The 21,650-nt window shown below is 42.8% G+C and overlaps 1 protein-coding gene across 1 annotated transcript; it reads right to left on the reverse strand.

The window, feature by feature from the left end:
• Positions 1-382: 382 nt before the first annotated feature.
• On the reverse strand, positions 383-18,948 carry DNAJA2 (DnaJ heat shock protein family (Hsp40) member A2). Its single transcript, XM_023189589.2, has 9 exons — positions 18,672-18,948; positions 17,056-17,115; positions 16,515-16,738; positions 13,240-13,320; positions 12,681-12,814; positions 9,793-9,989; positions 4,527-4,671; positions 4,269-4,396; positions 383-2,204 (listed from the first exon to the last, which is right to left on the reverse strand). The coding sequence occupies exons 1-9, from the start codon at positions 18,747-18,749 to the stop codon at positions 2,013-2,015; spliced, it is 1,239 nt and encodes a 412-aa protein (XP_023045357.1). The 5' UTR covers positions 18,750-18,948; the 3' UTR covers positions 383-2,012.
• Between the last annotated feature and the right edge of the window lie 2,702 nt (positions 18,949-21,650).

Genomic DNA, 21,650 nt, shown 5'->3' on the forward strand with positions numbered 1-21,650 from the left:
CAGAATTAGCTATTAGTGATTACACCAGGAGTTGAGGAGAGAATGGAACAGAAAGTGACTTAATGGATTGGGGGTTTCTTCTTTGATGAAAATGTTCTGAAATTAGTGGAGATGGCTGAATATACTGAAATCAACTGAATTGTGGCAAATTTTTTAAAATGGTAAATTTTATGGTATGCAAATCATATCTTGAATAAAGCTGTTACACAAAATTATCTGTGCTGGTAACACTGTATGGTTGGTTCTCTAGGCAGGTGCTCTACAAACTAGAGCAAGGAGACCAAGTGAAATAACACACCTTAACAGCAACTCTCTTCCAAATAGTTTTCTTGCCTACAGTCAAAACACCTGGGTAGAAATGAAAGACAGACTACACTGAACAACTGTTTTATAAACCTTTATTGGAAAGGCTACAAACTTTATATTGCCACCGCATTTCTTATGTTTAAAGTGGTTGTGGGGAAGTAACCTTGGATACAAAACTATTATGCTGTTGAATCTTGCCCAGGCTTGTAAAATATTTTTTGTACAATGGAGGTAGAGTGGATAGGTCAATAATTTAAACCTCACAGGCCTTGATTAGTGTCAGCACACCTTTTTCATTCAGGTTTTCAGCTTCTAGCAGACCTAGAAATAAACTACAAATACTAGATTTAGGCTCAGGGATGGCATTTAATACATTAAAATTCTTTCGTTTTCAGTTTTCCCCATTTGTTCCTTTATAAATGTAAAATGTGCATCTTCCCTCAAATAAATGTGTTCTATAAATACCTACTGAGAGTGAAATGATAAAAACCAGATAATGGAAAGAGAAACACAACATCCTTTTCATCAATTTTAACTGATTTTTCTCATTTTCTTTAGTTTGAAATATAAATAACTACAACAATGCATATTTCAGTTGCCTTCATTCTTAAATTCTGAATAAGCATATTTTCTATAAAACATTAAAGAAAATCAAAATAATAATCAATGGCTTCTCCAATTCTAAATATTCAACGTAATGGAGACAGAGCGTCTTCTACATTTAATGAAAACAGGATTTGAAGACGTTCTATGCAGACATGGTTTTACTATAGATTTGCTGTTACCTTATTTTTTTAAGGGGGTGGTGGTGGGGAGATACAGAAGTCAGGCTAGCCCAGTGCTCAGGAGTTACAGCACTCAAGACACCCTGGCCTCTAGAGAGCATCTGAAGCCACTGAAGACTGTCTCTACCAGCCTTTTGTCTACCAAGACTATAAGATGGGCACAGGCCTGAGATACAAGCTTCAGGCCAATGGGTTTTTATGGGCTGTTTAAGAACCAGTACTAAGGATACATTCTTTATGTTTTTCCCTTCTAAAAATGTGACACAAAAGAATAATTTACACCAACTGCTTTTTATTATCGAGTTTCAGAAACCTTTCACAAGATGGTAAAAAAAAAAAAAAAAAAAAAAAAAAGAAACAAAAAAAACCCCAAAAACAAAAAAACTTTACAACCACAGCTAATGTAATTTTTTCCATTGTTCCCAGTCAGCTCCAAACCCATCGTGTGCAAAGCCCATTTTTTTCCATGCATCTAAATGATAGATACAGGCTATGAAATTCTTTATTCTATTTGTAGCAGCTTATGCAAGTGCAGCCAAACACAAAGCTTCAGGACAAATTATACAAACTTTACAATGTGGGATTTAAATTTAAAATATGAAACATAAAAATCTACACAAAACTGATAAAAATCAAGCACAGATACCAGGATTGAAACTTATAATATCCACATGTGAAAGGGAGTCTTGTTTCCTTTCAAGTGCTTTATTCTGCTATGGAACAGTCGAAATGAAGATGTAAAGCTTTGTGGTTAGTTTAAATTATACACTCTGTAGATACTATACCAATTTTAAAAGTTATACATAGACCAACAGATGTCCCTCAGTTCATCTGGATTGATAAGACACTCCAGCTGGATTGCTGAGAACAAATCAGGCAAATGTGGAAAGAAAATCCACCTGTGCAATCTGTTTGCAGAGTTTACTGATGGGCACACTGCACTCCAGGTCCATGATGGCTGCTGCTTTCTTCATCAGAGCTATCATTATAGGCTTCACGCCTCTGACCACCTCCTGAGCCTCGAGTGCTATCAAATTCCTGAAGCTCTACCTCCTCTGTTTCTCCAATTATGTTAGGAACTTCCGGTCTAGATGGCAGAAGATCTTCTAGTTCCTTTATTAAAACAAACAAAAACCAGGTTGGTTGTAACAGTTTCATCACCTTTCCTTTCGATGTATACAATCCAGTGTTGTTTCTTTAAGAGTTAAAAAAGGGGCTGGGCGTGGTGGCTCATGCTTATAATCCCACCCAGCACTTTGGGAGGCCGAGGCGGGTGGATGAGGAGGTCAGGAGATTGACACCAGCCTGGACAACATGGTGAAACCTTGTCTCTACTAAAATACAAAAAATTAGCCGGGCATGGTGGTGGTACCTGTAATCCCAGCTAGTTGGAAGGCTGAGGCAGGAGAATCGCTTGAACCCAGGAGGTGGAGGTTGCAGTAAGCTGAGACTGTGACACTGCACTCCAGCCTGAATGACAGAGCAAGACTCCATCTCAAAAAAAAAGTTAAAAAAAGGAATGTGGACTGGACTTTGAACTCTAAGTAAGAGATCACAAACTCATCACTCACAGGCCAAATCTAGACATCTTTTGTAACCTATTGCTTTAAGAACCAAAAAAAAGGTCATTAGCTGCCAATACTTAAACATTAGAAAACTTCTACAGGAGACACGCCTTCCTGCATCCGGCATGGACACCAGCTGATGAGAAGGGGGTAGTGGTCCCGCCCTCTGCAAGTGAAGAATCTGCTCTCTTCAGGGAGTACTAGTCCTCACCACCACCCACACCGGGTCTACTTTACTTCTCTACAATTCCCTGCTTGGCCCCATCAACATTTACACCAGCAATACTCCATTTCCTAACAACTAGGAAAGCCTACTAATCACACAAATATACTTTAAAATTGAATGTAACATGACTATTAAGAAACTTGAAGTCAGCTGGGCACGGTGGCTCACAACTGCCATCCCAGAATTTCGGGAGGCAGGAGGATTGCTTGAGACCAGTCTGGACAACATAGCAAGACTCCACCTCTACGAAAAGTTTTGAAAAGCATTAGCAGGGTGTGGTGGAGCACACTTGTAGCAAGCCATGATCATGCCACTACACGCTAGCCTGGGCAACAGAGCGAGACTCTCTTAAAAAGAAAGAAACTTGGCCGGGTGCAGTGGCTCACGCCTGTAATCCCAGGACTTTGGGAGGCTGAGGTGGGCGGATCACGAGTTCAGGAGATCGAGACCATCCTAGCTAACATGGTGAAACCCCGTCTCTACTAAAAATACAAAAACAAAATTAGCAGGGCGTGGTGGTGGGTGCCTGTAGTCCCAGCTACTTGGGAGGCTGATGCGGGAGAATGGCATGAACCCAGGAGGCGGAGCTTGCAGTGAGCTGAGATCTGAGATCGTGCCACTGCACCCCAGCCTGGGCGACAGAGAGAGACTCCGTCTCAAAAAAAAAAAAAAAAGAAAAAGAAAAAGGAAAAAAAAGGCCAGGCGTGGTGGCTCAAGCTTGTAATCCCAACACTTTGGGAGGCCGAGACGGGTGGATCATGAGGTCAGGAGATGGAGACCATCCTGGCTAACCCGGTGAAACCCCATCTCTACTAAAAAATACAAAATAAAAACTAGCCGGGCAAGGTGGCGGGCGCCTGTAGTCCCAGCTACTCAGGAGGCTGAGGCAGGAGAATGGCGTAAACCCGGGAGGCGGAGCTTGCAGTGAGCTGAGATCTGGCCACCGCACTCCAGCCTGGGCAACAGAGCGAGACTCCATCTCAAAAAAAAAAAAAAGAAAGAAAAAGAAAAAGAAACTTACCAGGTATTGTGGCTCATGCCTGTAATCCCAGCTACTTGGTTGGCTAAGGCATGAGAATGACTTGAACCTGGGAGGCGGGGGGTACAGTGAGCTGAGATTGCACCACGGCACTCCAGCTTGGGTGACACAGTGAGACTGTGTTTCCAAAAAAATTTTTTTTAATTAGCCAGGCGTGGCATCACACACCTGTAGTCCCAGCTCCTCGGGGGGCTGAGGTGAGAGGATCGCTTGAGCCCAGAAGGTTGAGGCTATAGTAAGCCATGATCACACTACGGCACCCCAGCCTGGGCGACAGAGACCCTGTCTAAAAAACCAAAAACCAAACCCCAAACTTGGAAGTCAACTGTTGTTTAAAGAACACTTACGGAAAGCTTGTCTGGGTTGATCCAGTTGTTTTCAGGAAACTGCACATCAAACTTTATGTAAAGATCACCTTTTTCAAAGGGATTACGATACTGGGGCATCCCTTCACCTCGAACTACACGAACACATCCTATTAAGAGGAAATGATTAATAATTTTATCCAAAAGAGGTGTTCATTTGTTTTTAGAGTTATGCAGTATAAAAAAATTACAAATTGTAAGAATACCTGAAAACCAGAATCGGACAAAATCAAGATTTACCTGGTTCAATTACTTTGCCAGGGGGGTATTTCACCACAATCTGACGTCCATCAAGGTGCTTAAACGTGAACTGAAATCCACATAGAGCTTCAACAAGTCCTATTTTATATGTCATGTGCAAATCATTCCCATCTCTCTGAAATACCTATAAATAAAGCACAAAAGAAATACATTTTCTTAAAAATTATGGAGCTACACCCTGCGGCATTATGTTCGTTGACTTAAATTCCAAACCTTATTTCTACCACTCACTGCAAAGTAGTACGTGAGAAACTTCCATGAGGAAGGTGTACTGGAACTGGTAAACAATGGCATATATAAGAGCAACAGAACTGAGGCCCCCAAAACAGGGCCAGGTATATTCTGCAATTATGGCCCACTTTCAGACTCTGTCTCTGGTGAAAAAGGTATAGAAAGCCCAGAGGGCTTCTACAGAACAAGCTCATCCTGGAGTGCTCCCCAGACATGATCATAACAGGGAAGGGGGGAGGGTCCAAGGTTAACGTAAAAAAACCTCAACCAGTAACACCCAGCCAGCAAAGTCAAGTGGCTCAATTCCACGCTCCACACACGTACCAACAAGTTTCATATCTCACTAAAATGTAGAACTGGCTCATTCAATATTACACTATAAGCCTATGGACTAGGTAATGCAAAAGGTATTGAGAATAAGCACAAAGAACGTTTCTCGGCCTTCAATGTGTAGGAAAAATATATCCAATTTCACATGCCCAATCTGCAATTTTTGCTTAGATTTTACAATGGTCACTCTTCTTGTAAAGAACAATCCTGGCTGGTTCACTTATAGAAAATCTGGTAGACAGGTTCTTTTCCTATGTTACTCTCCTAAATTTACCCATTAAACAAAGTTAAACCATTACCTTAACCAGTGATTCTCTAAGTGTGGTTCTGGACCAGCAGCTTCAGGAAACTTGTTAGGAACACATATTCTTGGGCCCCACTTCCATTCCTGCCAGAAACAAGGCAGGCAGGACCCAGCATCTGTAGTCCTAACAAGCCCTCCAGGCATTCTTGCGTGTGCTAGTTTAAGATCCAAAAAGGTATATTATCTATGCACATTTATTCAAGTGTTCCTCACAACGGGACCAATAGTTTCTTTAATACAGGATTTTTCAACGCATTAAAAATGCTAAGTAGGCCAGGCGCGGTGGCTCATGCCAGTAATCCCAGCACTTTGGGAGGCCAAGGCAGGTGGATCACAAGGTCAGGAGTTCGAGACCAGCCTGGCCAATATGGTAAAACCCCATCTCTACTAAAAATACAAAAATTAACCAGGCGTGGTGGTGGGCGCCTGTAGTCCCAGCTACTTAGGAGGCTGCGGCAGGAAAATCACTTGAACCTGGGAGGTGGAGACTGCAATGAACCAAGATCGCGCCACTGCACTCCAGCCTGGGTGACAGAGCGAGACTCTGTCTCAATTAAAAAAAAAAAAAAAAAAATTTTAAAAAGCTAAATATAGGGTCAGAGCTTTGGGAGGCCAGTTCAAAACAGCAACATAGGGAGACAAAAAATTAAAACATAAAATAGGCTAGTTGAGGCAGGATGATCCCTTGAGCCCAGGAGTTGGAGCCTGCGGTAGTAGTCCCTCCTCAATGATCCAGCTACTGCACTCCAGCCTGGATGACAAGACATCCTGTCTCTTAAAAATAATAATAATAAATTTAAAATAAAATGCTAAGTATACTGTAAAATGCAAGTGTTCTAAGAACCATCTTACCAAATATCCTTTCTTAAAGTCGTATTATTTTAGGACGGAAGCAGTAGCTCATGCCTATAATCCTAGCACTTTGGGAGGCTGAGGCAGGTGGATCACCTGAGGTCCTGGTCAACAAGGCGAAATTCTGTCTCTACTAAAAATACAAAAACTAGCCGGGTGTCGTGGTACAGGCCTGTAGTCCCAGCTACTTGGGAGGCTGAGGCAGGAGAATTGCTTGAACCTGGGAGGTGGAGGTTGCAGTGAACAGAGATTGCGCCACTGCACTCCAGCCTGGGTGACAGAGTGAGACTCCGTCTCAAAAAAAATAAAATAAAAATAAAAAGGAGGGGCAGGGCGTGGTGGCTCACACCTATAATCCCAGCACTTTGGGAGGCCGAGGTGGGCAGATCGCTTGAGGTCAGGAGTTTGAGACCAGCCTGGCCAATATGGTGAAACCCTGTCTCTACTAAAAATCCAACTGCGCCACTGCACTCCAGTCTGGAGGACAGGGTGAGACTCTGTCTCTTAAAAAAAAAAAAAAAAGAATAGGGAACAGGAAGAGATACGTATAATGTTCTTGTACAGGAGAGTTCAACTGAAAGTGATTTCAATAAAAAATGATTATCAGGATAGTTGTTGCAGTGGAGGGGGAGAAGCTAAACAACTGGATGCTAAAAGTTTAAACAGAATAAACAAGCAAGAATGCCGGAGAGTTTCTGAAAAACAAAATTAATGAGGAGGGACTACCAAAGCACTAGACCAGAAAACACTTAAAAGTCATAATTTCTGAATAACAAAAGCACAGCTTATAGAGGCGTGACTAACATCACCAGGTTCTGTAGGTTGATGCTGTATAACTGCACTATGGTAATCAGACCACCGAGACACACAAACGGGCACACGGACAAGTGACATGGCAAGATGATGACTATAGATGATACAGCACTCCCAAGAAGGAATCAGACAAACTTCCATTCTAACCTTTACCACCTTCTATTTTCTACCTTAGACAACTAGTTACATCTGCCTTCTGTTGAAAATTCCATGCCAATTCCACTGCTGCCAACAACTTTCAGAGATTACTTACTTCCCAACACCTCCCCACAGGCCCCAAGAAAGAAGCTTATTCATAATCTCATTTGACTCTTTAATATCTGAAAAGTCCAGGGAAGCCAAAGCTAGTAAATGGGGCCCAGACCTTAAGTCCTTTGCCTCGAAATCCAATGATCTACTTTTAAAAACCCAATTTATTATGCAGCAACATTAAAAACTAAACTTAGGAATAAAAACAGGTTTTACCATCAGTCTGACATGCCTCAAACCAAAAAAATCATCTTTCTTCTGCAAATAAGCATTCCTTCTTCACTTCCTCACTACCGTGCTGCTGCCCTGCCAGACATCATTTGACAATGAACCCCAAACTACTCCAAGGATTCTATCAATGAAAATGCCTAGGCATTGTCTGTACCATTTTACAACACAGTCTAACCTACATCCAAGCAGAATTCCCAATTATTTAGCTGTCATGCTAGTTTTCTCCTTCATATTCCTGGTATGGTGCTGTGCACAGCAGCAAGACTGAATGAACAAGGAAGTAGCTAAAATGTTAACAAATGGCAAATCTTGTAAATATTTCATCCTATAAGACCCAAAGGCAGAATTCTAAAAACTACTCTTATTTTTTGACAACCTAGGAGACATCTGCTATTTGTAGGGTTGGCAATTTCCACAAAAAGCCAAAATACATAATTTGTAGCTTTGCTGAGTCATGAAAGCTGACTAGCACGCCCTGATTGTCCAGATCAAGTCTGACCTTGTGAGGGATTACAACCAAATTTCTAAAACCTGGATCTCAATATGGCTTTGTTGTTCTCTATTGGATTCTTAAAGTGATTTTTAACATTTACTCTATTTGAAGAAATGACCACCACAGAAGGATGATCTCCTTCATCAAATATATAACCTTTAAATTACAAATGGATAATCAGCTTACCCACCTTTTTAGAATTAAAAAGAATAACCTTTCACTGAACATAATACAAATTTACCATTTCTCTGTGTTGACCGGGCTTATGCATAGGAGAAAATTTTAGGGCAAACTAAAAAGGCGGTTAACCTGTGATGTAATGACTTTCAGAGGAAAGCATGAGTAAATGTGATCAAGTACAAAGCTAGAGTCCTATCAAGTGCTTCTAACATTAAAGAATTTAGGTGATTACTGGAGGGGTTTTTCATGAATAGCTCCAGATATACTCTTTATGAGTAAGGTCTACAGTATACAATATGGACATTAAAAATACACAAGCGCAATGCTAAAATCAAAATAACATACACTAGGCTGGGCATGGTGGCTCACACCTGTAATCCCAGCACTTTGGGAGGTCGAGACAGGCGGATTGCTTGAGCTCAGGAGTTCAAGACCAGCCTGGGCAATATGGCAAGACCCTGTCTCTACTAAAAATACAAAAACAAAACAAAACAAAACAAAAAACCCCAAAAAACAGATGGGCATGATGGTGCATCAGTTGTCCCAACTACTTGGGAGGCTGAGGTAGGAGGATTGCTTGGGCCCAGGGGCAAAGGTTGCAGTGATCCCAGATCACGCCACTGTACTCCAGCTTGGGCAACACAGCAAGACCATCTCAAAAACAAAACCCCCCCAAAACATACACTAGTGACCACATTCTTCAGAAACTTCTAAAAAAATGTTTTTTGTTTTTTTTTTTTTAAATCCCAGAACTCTTTCAAGGATAGCTCACTTGGCTACCCAATAAGTAAAAACCAAATCAACAGAGCAGCAGAGTTTCACAGTGAAAAAACAGGCTGCCTTAGACCAACTGGTCCAACGGCCAATGCCCTTATTTTCATAAACAAAGAAACTGAGACAGTAAGATTACCTACGGTTAAAGTGCTAGTCAACGACCAAGCTAGAGGAGAATCGCTTGAACTTGGGAGGTGGAAGTTGCAGTGAGCCAAGATTGCGCCACTGCACTCCAGCCTGGGTGCAGTCAAAAAAACTGTCAAAAAAAAAAAAAAAAGACCAACGCTGGGTGCAGTGGCTCCCACTTTTAATCCCAGCACTTTGGGAGGCTGAGGCAGGCCCACCACCTGAGGTCGGGAGCTCAAGACCAGCCTGACCAACATGGAGAAAGCCTGTCTCTACTAAAAATAAAAATTAGCCAGGAGTGGTGGTGCGCGCCTGTATTCCCAGCTACTCAGGAAGCTGAGGCAGGAGAATCACTTGAACCCAGGAGGCAGAGGTTGCAGTGAGCCAAGATCACGCCACTGCACTCCAACAACAGTGAAACTCCATCTCGGGGTGGGGGGGACCTAGCCAGGACTAAAACTGACACTTACAGTGCTTCTAACTGCACCTGCCTTGTTAGTCTTTCTTACACAAGCCTGTCTTAGGAATTTGCCATGATTCCCTTAACTTCTCCAGTGTGCAGTGTTGCTCCAGGGACTCCAAACAGATCTAACCTATTTCTCACAAGCAAGAAGTACTTCTGAATAAAACAAAACACAAAAAACTAAAAAAAGGAAAATCACCTCATGTTCTTTCTCCTGTAGCAAAAGAACAATGTCTCCAGGTTCCACTCCTGGGGCCTGGTCTGCTTCCCCAGTGAATGTAATTCTCTGTCCATGTTTCATGCCTTTGTCTACGTGGACTTCAAGAATCTTCACTTCTTTAATCACCTTCTTCCCTTCACATTTTTTACAGCGGTCTTTTTCATTAATTACCTCTCCTGGAAAAAGAAGTCATTGAAACTTTCAGCAAGAGTACTATACTGTACTCTTAATATTCTTATCCTTTAAATAAACTTTCTGAACTTCTTTTAATCGCTACCTAAATTTTTATTCAAAGCAGCATTCTGAGGCCAAGCATAGTGGCTCAAGCCTGCAATCCAAATATTTTGCGAGGTCAGGGTGGTAGGATCACTTGAGCTCAGGATCTGAGACCAGCCTAGCAACATAGTGAGACCTTGCTTCTACTACAAATAAAAAAAGTTAGCCGGCATGGTAGTGCACACCTGTAATCCTGGCTACTCGGGAGGCTGAGGAGGGAGGACTGCTGGAGGTCGAGGCTGCAGTGAGTTATACTCATGCCACTGCACCCCAGTCTGAGTGACAGTGTGAGGCCACGTCTCAAAACAAAACAAAACAAAAAAACACATTATTCTGAATAACAAAAACTTACATCTTACTACTGCAGATTGCCTGAAGGACTCAGCTTCCCACTATTTCAGAATGTAATGTATCCATACCATGTTTAGGGCAACACAGCTTTTCTCTTCTATATACTCTTCTGAAATATTTAATTATGGTATAAAAAGCAAAACTGCAATTATACATAGTATAGTGTGAAAAAATTGCGTCACTTTCTAATGGCTAATTACTGGCACATTTGAAGGCTTAGAAAGATGTGTATAACTATTTAGGGGCTGTTTCTGTAACAGTACTTTTGCAAAGTATGTTCTGCAAAACACCAGTTCTTCAAAATGGTAATGGTGGCGGGGCATGGTGGCTCACACCTGTACTCCCAGCCCTTTGGGAGGCCAAGGTGGGAGGATCACCTGAGGTCAGGAGTTTGAGACAAGCCTGGCCAACAGGGCAAAACCCTGTCTCCACTGAAAATACAAAAATCAGCCGGGTGTCATGGTGGGCGCCTGTAATCCCAGCTACTCAGGCGGCTGAGGCAGCAGAATCATTTGAGCCAGGGAGGCAGAGGTTGCGGTGAGCTGAGATCGTGCAACTGTACTCTAGCCTGGGCAACAGAGCAAGACTCTGTCTCACATTAAAAAAAAAAAAAAAAAAAGGTAATGGTACATGAGAAAAGATTTCAGTTAACTTTGGTTTCTTGATAGTGGGAGTTAGCAATTTTAATAAAATAAAAGGAGGCCAAGAGTGGTGGCTAACACCTGTAATCCCAGCCCTTTGGGAGGCTGGGGCAGGAGGACTGCTTGAATCCAGGAGTTCGAGACCAGCCTGGGCAACATGGCAAAACCCCATCTCTACAAGAAATACAAAAATTAGCTGGGCGTGGTGGCAAGCACCTGTGGTCTCAGTTAATTGTGGGGTGAGGGGCTGAGTGGGAGGATTGCTTGAGCGTGGGTGGTGGAAGCTGCAGTGAGCTGAGAATGCGCCACGGCACTCCAGCAAAACCCTATCTCCAAAAATAATAATTTTAAAAAATAAAGTAAAATGCCAAGATTCTCCAGGAAGGAAACATCATATGTAGCTTCTCATAATTATCTCATCACTTCCAATAGCAATGTGGAAAAGGATGCTCTTGAACTATACTGTCTAATGTGGTAGCCACTATCTACCTGTAGCTACTTAAGTTTATGTTTAAATTAATTCAAATTTAAAATAGTTCCCCAGTCACACTAGCCACATATGAAGTATGCAGTAGTCACAGGTGATTAATGGCTACTGTACTGAACACTGCAGATACAGAACACTTCCATCACCACAGAAAAAAATTCTATTGGATAGCACTGCTCTAGAATGGCAGGGGTGGGAGGAGCTACTTGTTTTTATAATTAAAATTTTAATCAGAACACAGCCATACCCGTTTGTCTGTGGCTATAAAAGCACTAAAAAGTCAGAGGTGAGTAGTTGTGACAAAAACTATTTGGCCCACAAAGACTAAATTATTTACTTCCATGAGGACAGTTTCAATCTCAAGATCAATTCTTTAAAGCTAACTAAAGGTTACAGTAAAATCTTCCACTTGTTTACTAAACAATTACTTGTTTAGTTATTTATTATTTATTTGTCCCTTTGTAGTTTAAAAGGTTCTGTTTGAGAAAGGAGATAGTCCTCCCATGGTGGTCATTTCTACAGAGACTGTATATAAAAGGTTATATTTGATAAAGAAGAAAATAGCAAAGGAACAAATAATCACCTTGCCCCTCTTTGAAAAGAATTAAGGAGTCACCTTTCACTAACACAATACAAATCTACTGTTTCTCTATGTTCACTGGGCTTAGGCATAATGGAGTAATTACTTTCACGCTTTTATTTCTTGCAACAGGGTCTTGTTCTGTCGCCCTGGCTGGAGTGCACTGGTATGATCACGGCTCACTGCTCCCTTAAACTCCTGGGCTTAAGCAATCCTCCCGCCTCAGCCTCCCAGGCAGCTGGGACCACAGACATGCCCTGAGCCCCTGATTACATATTTTTCTACACTTTTTTTCCTATAGTAATGATGTCTCCCTATCTTGCCCAAGCTGGCCTCAAACTCCTGGGCTCAAACAATCCACCTCTGTCTCCCAAAGTGCTGGAATTATAGGAATAAGCTAACGCATCCAGCCTCTTTTTTCTTTAATAAGATGTAAACAAATACCCTTTGAAATAAAAAATTGTAAACCTCTCCAATATCTGAATTCTCAATCCATTTCAACATAAAAGCAGAGAAGTACTGGCACACATACCTTCTCCATTACAATCAGAGCATACAGACTGCATCTGTTGTACCATTCCTGGAGCCAGCTGTCTGATCATGATGCGCACACCCCGACCTCGACAAGCACTACACTTCTGGACAGCTCCAGACTTTCCGCCTTGGCTAAAGCAAACACAAGTTATGCATTAGGTTTTTGTCCACAGACCACTCCAATAAGCTATGACACACAGAAATTGTGCTTTTACCTTATCTTCAACCCCACACAAATTGACTTTCAGAAGCATCAGAAAATATTCTGCTAAGATTTATTTATTTATTTCTTGAGATGGAGTCTCACTCTGTCACCCAGGCTGGAGCGCAGTGGCGCAATCTTGGTTCACTGCAATCTCTACCTCCCGGGTTCAGGTGATTCTCCTGCCTTAGGTAATCCACCCACCTCAGCCTCCCAAAGTGCTGGGATTACAGGTGTGAGCCACTGCACCCGGCCGTAAGTTTTAACTCATAACAATTTTTACCTGGTACAGACATTCAGTGTGACACTTAAAGAACAGACAAAATGTACCCAATAAACCAGAGGACACACTTACCCACTGCATGCACTACAGAGTACATTCTTGCTAAGTTGGAGTTTGGTTGTCTTGCCATTATACAGATCTTCTAATGACACTCTGGAAAGAAAATAATCAGCTTCAATCAAATTTTGCCACATTTTCTCAAATACAAGATATAAATAACAGCTGATACAGCAAATTCATTATCAACTTTTAAAACAGAATTCAAAAATACCTCATAATCTCACATTAAATCAATTCAACTGAGGTTTATTTTATGGCTGAAATTAACAGAAATATTTTATGACTACAGACAGTATATATACAATACTCAAAGTCAGAGCCTATAGCATCAGGCCAACAATTTGCTGTGGTGGACTTTCTGATAAAGCTGATGACTTCACAAACTCAAACATCGCAACCTTCTGTTCTGAGGCATAAGCCCTCCACCTAACTCCTAAGAAAAACCCTTCAGAAGAGGTACGATTATTATTCCCATTTTATGTGATAAAACTGAGGCACAGAACAGTCAAGTAACTTGCCCAAGATCACATAGATGTCTGGCTCCAGAGTCCCTGTTTCCTCCATGGACAATTTAGAAAGGGTACAAAGTTATATTTCAGCTTAAGAGAGTCACTTAGATGGCATACGTCTTAAAAAAAAATAAAAGTGGCCCTACCAATAGTATGACAGAAAGGAGGGAAAGAATCGTTTTTCATGCCAGGTGCAGTGGCTCATGCCTATAATCCCAGCACTTCAGGAGAACGAGGAGGGAGGACTGCTTGAGCCCAGGAGTTCAAGACCAGCCTGAGCAACTTAGAGAGACCTCATCTTTACCAAAAAATAAAAAGTAATTAGCCAGGAATAGTGGCATGTCTGAAGTCCCAGCTACCCAGGAGGCTGAGGCAGGGGAATTGCTTAAGCCCTGGAGATTGAGGCTGCAGTGAGCTGAGATCGCACCACTGCACTCCAGCCTGGAGGACAGAGTGAGACAAGTACTTATGTGTGGAGTTTTCTACTTGTGGCATCATGATGGTGCTCAAAAAGTTTCATATTTTGGAGCATTTCAGATTTCAGATTAGGAATGGTCATCCTGTAATGATTTGCTTTAAAATCCTGGGAGTTACAGGAACAAAAAAATAGTTAAAAGTATTTTACAAAGCACCTACACTATTTTGTGATATTCAAACTTTCTCAAAATTGTTATTCTCAGAAACTTAAAACTGTTATAGACAGGGTAAGAATACCACATGTAAGGACAAAACATTACCAACAACACCGTCAAATAATGACCTATCTACAGCTGAGTCTTAGACAAAAAAGCCTGTTGCATCTTGTATACTCTCTGTAACAAATCATTTTTTAAAAATCGGCTTTTTTCCCCTACATATTAAATTACAATTGATATGCACAACCAGTACCCTAAGCCAGAAAAAAATATACATTTCAACAAAGGCGGCCAAGGAAGGAAAAATGCAGGTAATGGTTTGGTAGGGCTGGCACTCTCCACTAGTGGGGCCTAAACTGGCATAATCCCTCTGCAAGGCAATTTAGTTGTATTTAACAGCCTCAAAACACTCATGCCTGCCTGGGAATCTCTGCCAAGGAGAAACAAAGCTCTACATAAAGATACTCATAGCAGCACTATCTATTACAGAAAAAAAAAAACCTGGCAATACCCTATATAAAAGGTAAATGATTAAATCATGGAATGCAGTATTATAAACACAGTATTTGTAATAACAGGAAAATTTGAAATGTTAAAACAGCAGAAAACTGTTTTACTATATAGCATAACATTTCTTTAAACATGAAGAACTATAAAGTACTGACAGCACTCTTTTGATCCTATTTTCCTTTTAGACCATTTCTATATTAAAGAAAAATATAAACGAATTAACCTGCACTGCACAAATATTACCATTGGAATGGTATCCAAATGTTAATTTCTGAGGGTAAATTCTTTTAAAAAACAAATTTAAGGATTTAATGAGACTCAAGTTAACAGATAACATGACTTCCTCTAATTTACTCAGGTGTATAAACTAGGATATTATGAAATATTTTAAGTACCTGAATTTCAGCCACTGATATTTGCTAATAAAATAACTTATCGGTTCACGAAAAAAAGAATGGGAAAAAAGACCTCCCAGATTTTGCAAAGCGAAATAGCTAATTTCATACTGGAGAGGGCTTGTGGATTCATAGTCTAAGATCAAGGTCAGGCACCATTCATGTGTTGGCAGGTTAATGTCAGGCTGGAAGCCAGCAAGCTCCATGGAAACCAACTTAGGAGAGTTCACACTGAGGATCAAGTAATGAGTGACTCTAACATGTACACAAAGTAGGCAGACAGTCACTCATTTTTAGTTTTTAAATAAAAGGTAACTTGGAAGATTCATATACTTCAAAGAAAATAGGCTAGGTGCAGTGTCTTATGCCTGTAATCCCAGCACTTCGGGAGGCTGAGGCGGGCAGATCACCTGAGCTCAGGAATTCAAGACCAGCCTGGCCAACATGGCGAAACCCTGTCTCTACTAAAAAAATACAAAAATTAGCCCGGCATGGTGGCAGGTGCCTGTAATCCCAACTACTTGGGAGGCTGAGGGAGGAGAATTGCTTGAACTTGAGAGGCGGAGGTTGCAGTGAGCCTAGATGGTGCCACTACACTCCAACCTGGGCGACAGAGTGAGACTCCATTTCAAAAAAAAAAGATCAGGCACGGTGGCTCACGCCTGTAATCCCAGCACTTTGGGAGGCCGAGGCAGGCAGATTACCTGAGGTTGGGAGTTCCAGACCAGCATGAACAACATGGAGGAACCCCCACCTCTACTAAAAATACAAAATTAGCTGGGTGTGGTGCCACGTCTGTAATTCCAGCTACTCGGGAGGCTGAAGACAGGAGAATCACTTGAACCCAGGAGGCGGAGGTTGCAGTGAGCTGAGATTGTGCCATTGCACTCCAGCATGGGCAACAAAAGCGAAACTCCATCTCAAAAAAAGAAAGAAAAGAAAAAAGAAAATGATCTTCACACTTGAAATTTTAAGTCCTATAATAACATGCAGCCTCAGAACCATATAAAACCACCTTCCTCTCGTTAAAAAATATCTACCATCCTTTTTAAGAGCTACAGCAAAACAGAAACAGTCAGATAATCAAATTCTATTTAGTCACCAAAAGAAGAGAAGGCACATGGAAGTTTTTCCAATGAAGGACAGAACATTCTATGAGTTTTTTTCCTTCTACTGAGTCAATATTCCACTTGACAAAAAGTACCTAATTTTTTAAAACAACAAAACAAGATATTCACTTGAGTGGATGCATCATGTCCTCTCCTCTTCTTCTGCCATTTCGACTTCTACTCTGATTGCCCATGAAGCCGAACAATCCCCCACCAAAAATGTGAGAGAAAATATCATCCATGCCACCACCTCCGCCGCTGCCTTCCCGAAGACCTTGCTCTCCGTATCTGTCATATAACTCACGCTTCTCAGGATTTGATAGTACTTCATATGCAAAACTTATTTCTTTAAACTATAAAGAAAAGGTAAAAATAAAAATAATTGCATTTTCAAGTAGAAGAGTGGGGAGAGGCTATGGGAATCCAGAATCCATTTAATTCTAATAAAAGGGACAAGTTACCTTTGACTTGATTCTGCTTCTATTTACCACCCACCACTCCTCAGAATGGTAGTACTCTTATTCTAAAACTAAAATACTCTTTGACATTATGAAAATGTGGCTGTGTGGGCATAGTTGGATTTTTTTCCTGCAATATTCCTTTTCTTTCAAGGAGGGCAATTTAAGTTAAAACTAAAACCCCCGGAATAAAAAAATCACAAATAACTTACTTTGTCTCCTGCATTTGGATTCTTATCAGGATGATATTCCTTGGCTAACTTTCTGTATGCCTTTGAAAATGGATAAAAACAAAGAAGGTTATAACTAAACACCAGTTTAAAGTTTTGTAACAACTTAATATCCACTTTTCTGAAAAGTAATGTTCTAGAGTTACAACCTTCCAAAAATATTTTCTATTTGTATTCTTTGGCATTTTCTCGCGATACTGTTTACTAATGTAATATAACCAAGTAGACTGTAGTTATACTTCAAAATAGTTACAGGGACGTGAAAACCAGATAAAACAATGAAGCAATGCCATAGGGAAAAACAAAACGTTCAAACATTATCCATATTTTCCCTATCGTCAAGTGTCTGATTGCCAAGTAACCAGACCAAGACCACCCTAATAATTCGAGATAAATGACTGTTAAGCTTTACGGACTGCAAAACATTACTATAAATCAAGCTAAAGTCACAATTCCTGCTCCCAATGGCTCATGCCTTCCTTCTAACTGTAACAACATGAAAAAGTCAAGGTGGTCCTAGGTAGTGTTTTTAGGTGTTTTATTTGCACGTGGTGGTTAACTGGGGTCGTGGTGGCAACTTTGGTGGTAGTAAAGTTGCACACTCTCAACGAGGTGTTTGGGTCCTACAGCACTTAAATCTTCATTCACGGAGGCGCGTGAATTATATAATACAGACTAGCATTTCCGGTAAGGTAACAGGAAGTCCACTGCACTCTTCTCACTGCCTAAGGAGCATTCTCATTTTTCTCGGCTTACAAATCCGGATGCTCTTAGCCCGGTGAGGATGCTGTGGGGCTTAAACGCCTCGTGTGCTTTGAAATCCTGAGATTTCAAAGATATCGCAGCATTGCAAACAGCGATAAAAGGCCTTCTATTCATGTTTATTGAACACTCAGGCGTTTGGCTGGGACCACGGCTTATTCCTAAGCAGGTACAGGGCATTAGCATTACCTGACCACAGAACAATGCATTCAAACACAGACCCACGCTACCTCCGGGTCAATGGGCGAGGGAGGAAGAGAGGGAGGAGCTCCCGCAGCCTGCAGCCTGCAGCCGGGGATCCCAGGAAACAACCCCATCTGCCCGAGGCGCTCTGTGGGGGCGGCCTCGACCTCCCCGCCGGACCTCCCCGCCGTTTTTCCCCGCGGAGCACCAGACCCCGGGCCGACGGCCGCGGGGCGGACAGCTTCTCTCCCGGGGCCGGGATGCGCTGAGCACCTCGGTCCAACCTGTTTTTCCGGGGTGGTGACCTCGACGCGGAGAGCCGGGCGAGCTGCTGCCTCCTGGGGGAGACCGGCCCCCGGCGCTCGCCCGAGGAGGAAGGAAGGGCTACCGTCGTGTTTGCGCAGGAGTGAGTTTTATTTGCTGCATCTGCCGGCGGGCGGGGCCGGCGGCCCAAGGTCAGCCGAGGCCGGAGTGCGCGGCTTGCTGAAAGGCCGGTCCCGCCGCCGCCGCCGCCGCCGATCCCCAGCCCGGGCCCTTCATTGCCGGCGCCGGCTCGCGGGCCGCCCAGTAGCGCGGCCTGGCTGAAGAAGACATCCCCGGCCGCGCAGGCCCCGCGCCCCTCACACCCGCCCGCCCGGCCCGCTCCCGGATACCTTCTTCAGCTCGTTCTCGCTGGCGCCGGGCGGGACGCCCAGGATGTCGTACAGCTTCGTGTCAGCCACGTTAGCCATGGCGGCCGGCCGGGCAGTGCTCAGGAAGAAGGTGGCGGAGCAGACTGAGAGGAGCCGGGCCCACAAGCGGCGTCGGCAGCGGCACAGGCCGAGGGAGACAGCGAGGGGGAAGCGGGGGCGGGGCTGAACTTTGACCGGGCGCACGGTGCGCCGTGACGTCTCAGTGCGGAGCCCGCCCCCGAGCGCCCGAGGCGCGGCCACTGGGTAAGGGTAGTGGAGCGTGTGGCCGGTTCTCTGATCTCTGGGTGCAGGTTGTTGTGCAGGGCCGACGTAGGAAATGAACTCTACACGGCCCACCCCAGCAATTCAGCTTCCTCTCAAAGACCATGGTTGCGAGGTCGCGTGTTTAACCTCGCACTGGGTACTGAGGAGATTAACAGGCCTGCGCGGCAGCTTCGTTAGCTTCGAGTCAGTCGGGAAAGAAAGTGGGCCCCGGCTCATGCAGGAGGCCCGCCTGACGCGCAGAAATCGTTCTCAGAATCCAGGACGTCGGTGGACCCTCTGGGTCTGGCTCCCTCGGGGCTTACGATGAAAAAAACTGGGGAGCGTGTGTGTGTATGTTATGTTTTATGTTATGGGAATAATGAAACATTCAGCAAAAGCAGACTCCCCGTAGTGCAGTTAGCTACATTTTACCAATTTTGTTTCATTCGCTCCCCCATATATCTCTAGTGTTTTCAGGGAAACCGTTTCATTCATAAATACCCTGACTGTATATATTTAAGACAACTTTTAAAAGCATGACGACGTAATCTCATCTAATGAAATTAACAATTCCTTAATCTAATTCCCAGTCTATATTTAGGTTTTTCAAATGATCGCATGGCTTTTTACAATTGGTTTGTGGCATTCCAGTCCAAACCAGGGTCCACATGTTTCATCTGGACCACGTGTTTAAGCCTCTTGATAGCTTTAAAATTAGCTAATACCAGAGGTTTAGATGGTGTAAGGCAACTCTGGCCACCAGGTGACTTGATTTACATTCGTTTTAGTTTCGCTCAGAAAGTGAATGCTGTGCATCTACCACGTGCTATGATGTACAGAGGCCTGGTCCGGAGAGAGGAGTGTTACAAAAGTGCCTGCCTTCAACCCATTTACCCTTTATGGAGACAGAAAAGTAAGATTTTTCTGATCCCTTGGAACCTGAACTGATAGCAAAGACTTCAGCATAAGCATCTCACTCAGGATAATGTTTCTTCCTTGGCGTTCCCCTTGACCTAGTTGTGGAGGGCCTGAATGCCATGATAAGGACTCTGAAATTTAGCCCGAAAACCCTAAGAGTAATCAGTGATAAGTCATTGATAGTCCTTAAACCCTTTTCCTCAAATCCCATCTGAAATCCTGCTCCCTCTGTGAAGTCTTCCTTGATTGGACACTGGTGAACACTGCTATCTCATTCGAGTTCCCACCACCCTTCGTTTATTCCTTTTGTGGTACAAAAAATGTGCAACAATGTGTTAGGATCCCGAACTCTTTTTTTTTTTTGAGACAGTGTCGCTCAGGCTGGAGTGCAGTGGCGCGATCTCAGCTTACTGCAGCCTCCACCACCCGGGTTCAAATGATTCTCCCACCTCAGCGTCTCGAGTAGCTGGGATTACAGGCGCCCATCACCATGCCTGGCTAATTTTTGTATTTTTAGTAGAGGTGGAGTTTCACCATGTTGACCAGGCTGGTCTCGAACCCCTGATCTCAAATGAACCACCCATCTTGGCCTCCCAAAGTGCTGGAATTGCAGGCCTGAGCCACTGCCTCTGCGGACCGCGATTGCCGTGTAAATGCTGACATCATCCTCATGCATGGCTGTGAAATCCATTCTCTACTTTTCACATTTTGAGATGTTCATAAGAGAAGGTGTAAAGTTGTGGCGAAGTTAGATTGTGTGGGTTGGTAGTCTGACTCTGCCATTTAGGAATAATGTGACCTTCAACAAGTTAACTTTTCTGAGGTGGTTTCCTCAGGTGTAAGATGGGGCTTATTATTTTTTATATCGTTGGTTTAAAAGAGTTAATACATTTCTGTTACTTAGGGCTGGGCGCCGTGGTCTGTAATCCCAGAACTTTGGGAGGCTGAGGTGAATGGATCACTTGAGGTCAGGAGTTTGAGACCAGCCTGGCCAACGTGGCAAGACCACCTCTCTACTAAAAATACAAAAATTAGCTGGGGGTGGTTGTGCACCCCTGTAGTCCCAGCTACTCGGGAGGCTGAGGTGGGAGAATCCCCTGAGCCCAGGAGGTGGAGGTTGCAGTGAGCCAAGATCACACCACTGCACTCCAGCCTGGGTGACAGAGTGCAACCCTGTCTCAAAATACTAAATAATTAAAATTTTAAAAATTACTTAGAAGCTAAAACCAAGTAAGTATTAACTATTGTTTTTGGCCTATTTGCTTACATTGTCTTTATTTATTTAAATTTCTGGCTTTTCTACTGTGATTCCCTGACTTCCTCCATTACCTATGGGAAATGCCCGTCTGTTCCTTTTCATGACCTCATCTTCCCAGATCTCCTTGCTTGTCAGTCTCATTTCTCTGTTAGTTCCTGCTCCACGTGAGAATATGAACTGAAAATCTGTCTTTATTGCAACCTTCATATTAATTTATCTTATTTGTTTCATATTGTTTTATCTTATTTTCCTTCTGCCCGTGAACAGTTTAAAAGGGCTGGAGTTTCCTATTTGTTTCAGTTTTACTCAGTTTTTGTTTGTTTTTTTTCCAAGGGGAAAAAATTCTCTCTTGATGCCATTTTAGCTTCTGATATTGTAATGAAGAGTAGCTGGGTAAATTCCCTCTTTTCTTCTTGTTATTATTGTTGTTATGTTTTTACCTGACTAGACCAGTAACCACAGTAACTATTTTTGAATTTCATTTTCATTTCTTTGCAATATTTTCTCCACTTCTGAGTATT

The sequence above is a fragment of the Piliocolobus tephrosceles genome, chromosome 17 (assembly GCF_002776525.5).
Source record: "Piliocolobus tephrosceles isolate RC106 chromosome 17, ASM277652v3, whole genome shotgun sequence".
In the NCBI taxonomy this organism is placed as follows: domain Eukaryota; kingdom Metazoa; phylum Chordata; class Mammalia; order Primates; family Cercopithecidae; genus Piliocolobus; species Piliocolobus tephrosceles.

Bases quoted from the DNA above. Each gene is read 5' to 3' on its own strand.
- DNAJA2 (XM_023189589.2), bottom strand. From the start codon at position 18,749: ATGGCTAACGTGGCTGACACGAAGCTGTACGACATCCTGGGCGTCCCG. The intron at 16,739-17,055 runs GTAAGTTATTTG...TTTTCTTTATAG, and splicing joins ATCCAAATGCAGGAGACAAA to TTTAAAGAAATAAGTTTTGC. The intron at 12,815-13,239 runs GTAAGTGTGTCC...TGTTTGCTTTAG, and splicing joins CTCTGTAGTGCATGCAGTGG to CCAAGGCGGAAAGTCTGGAG.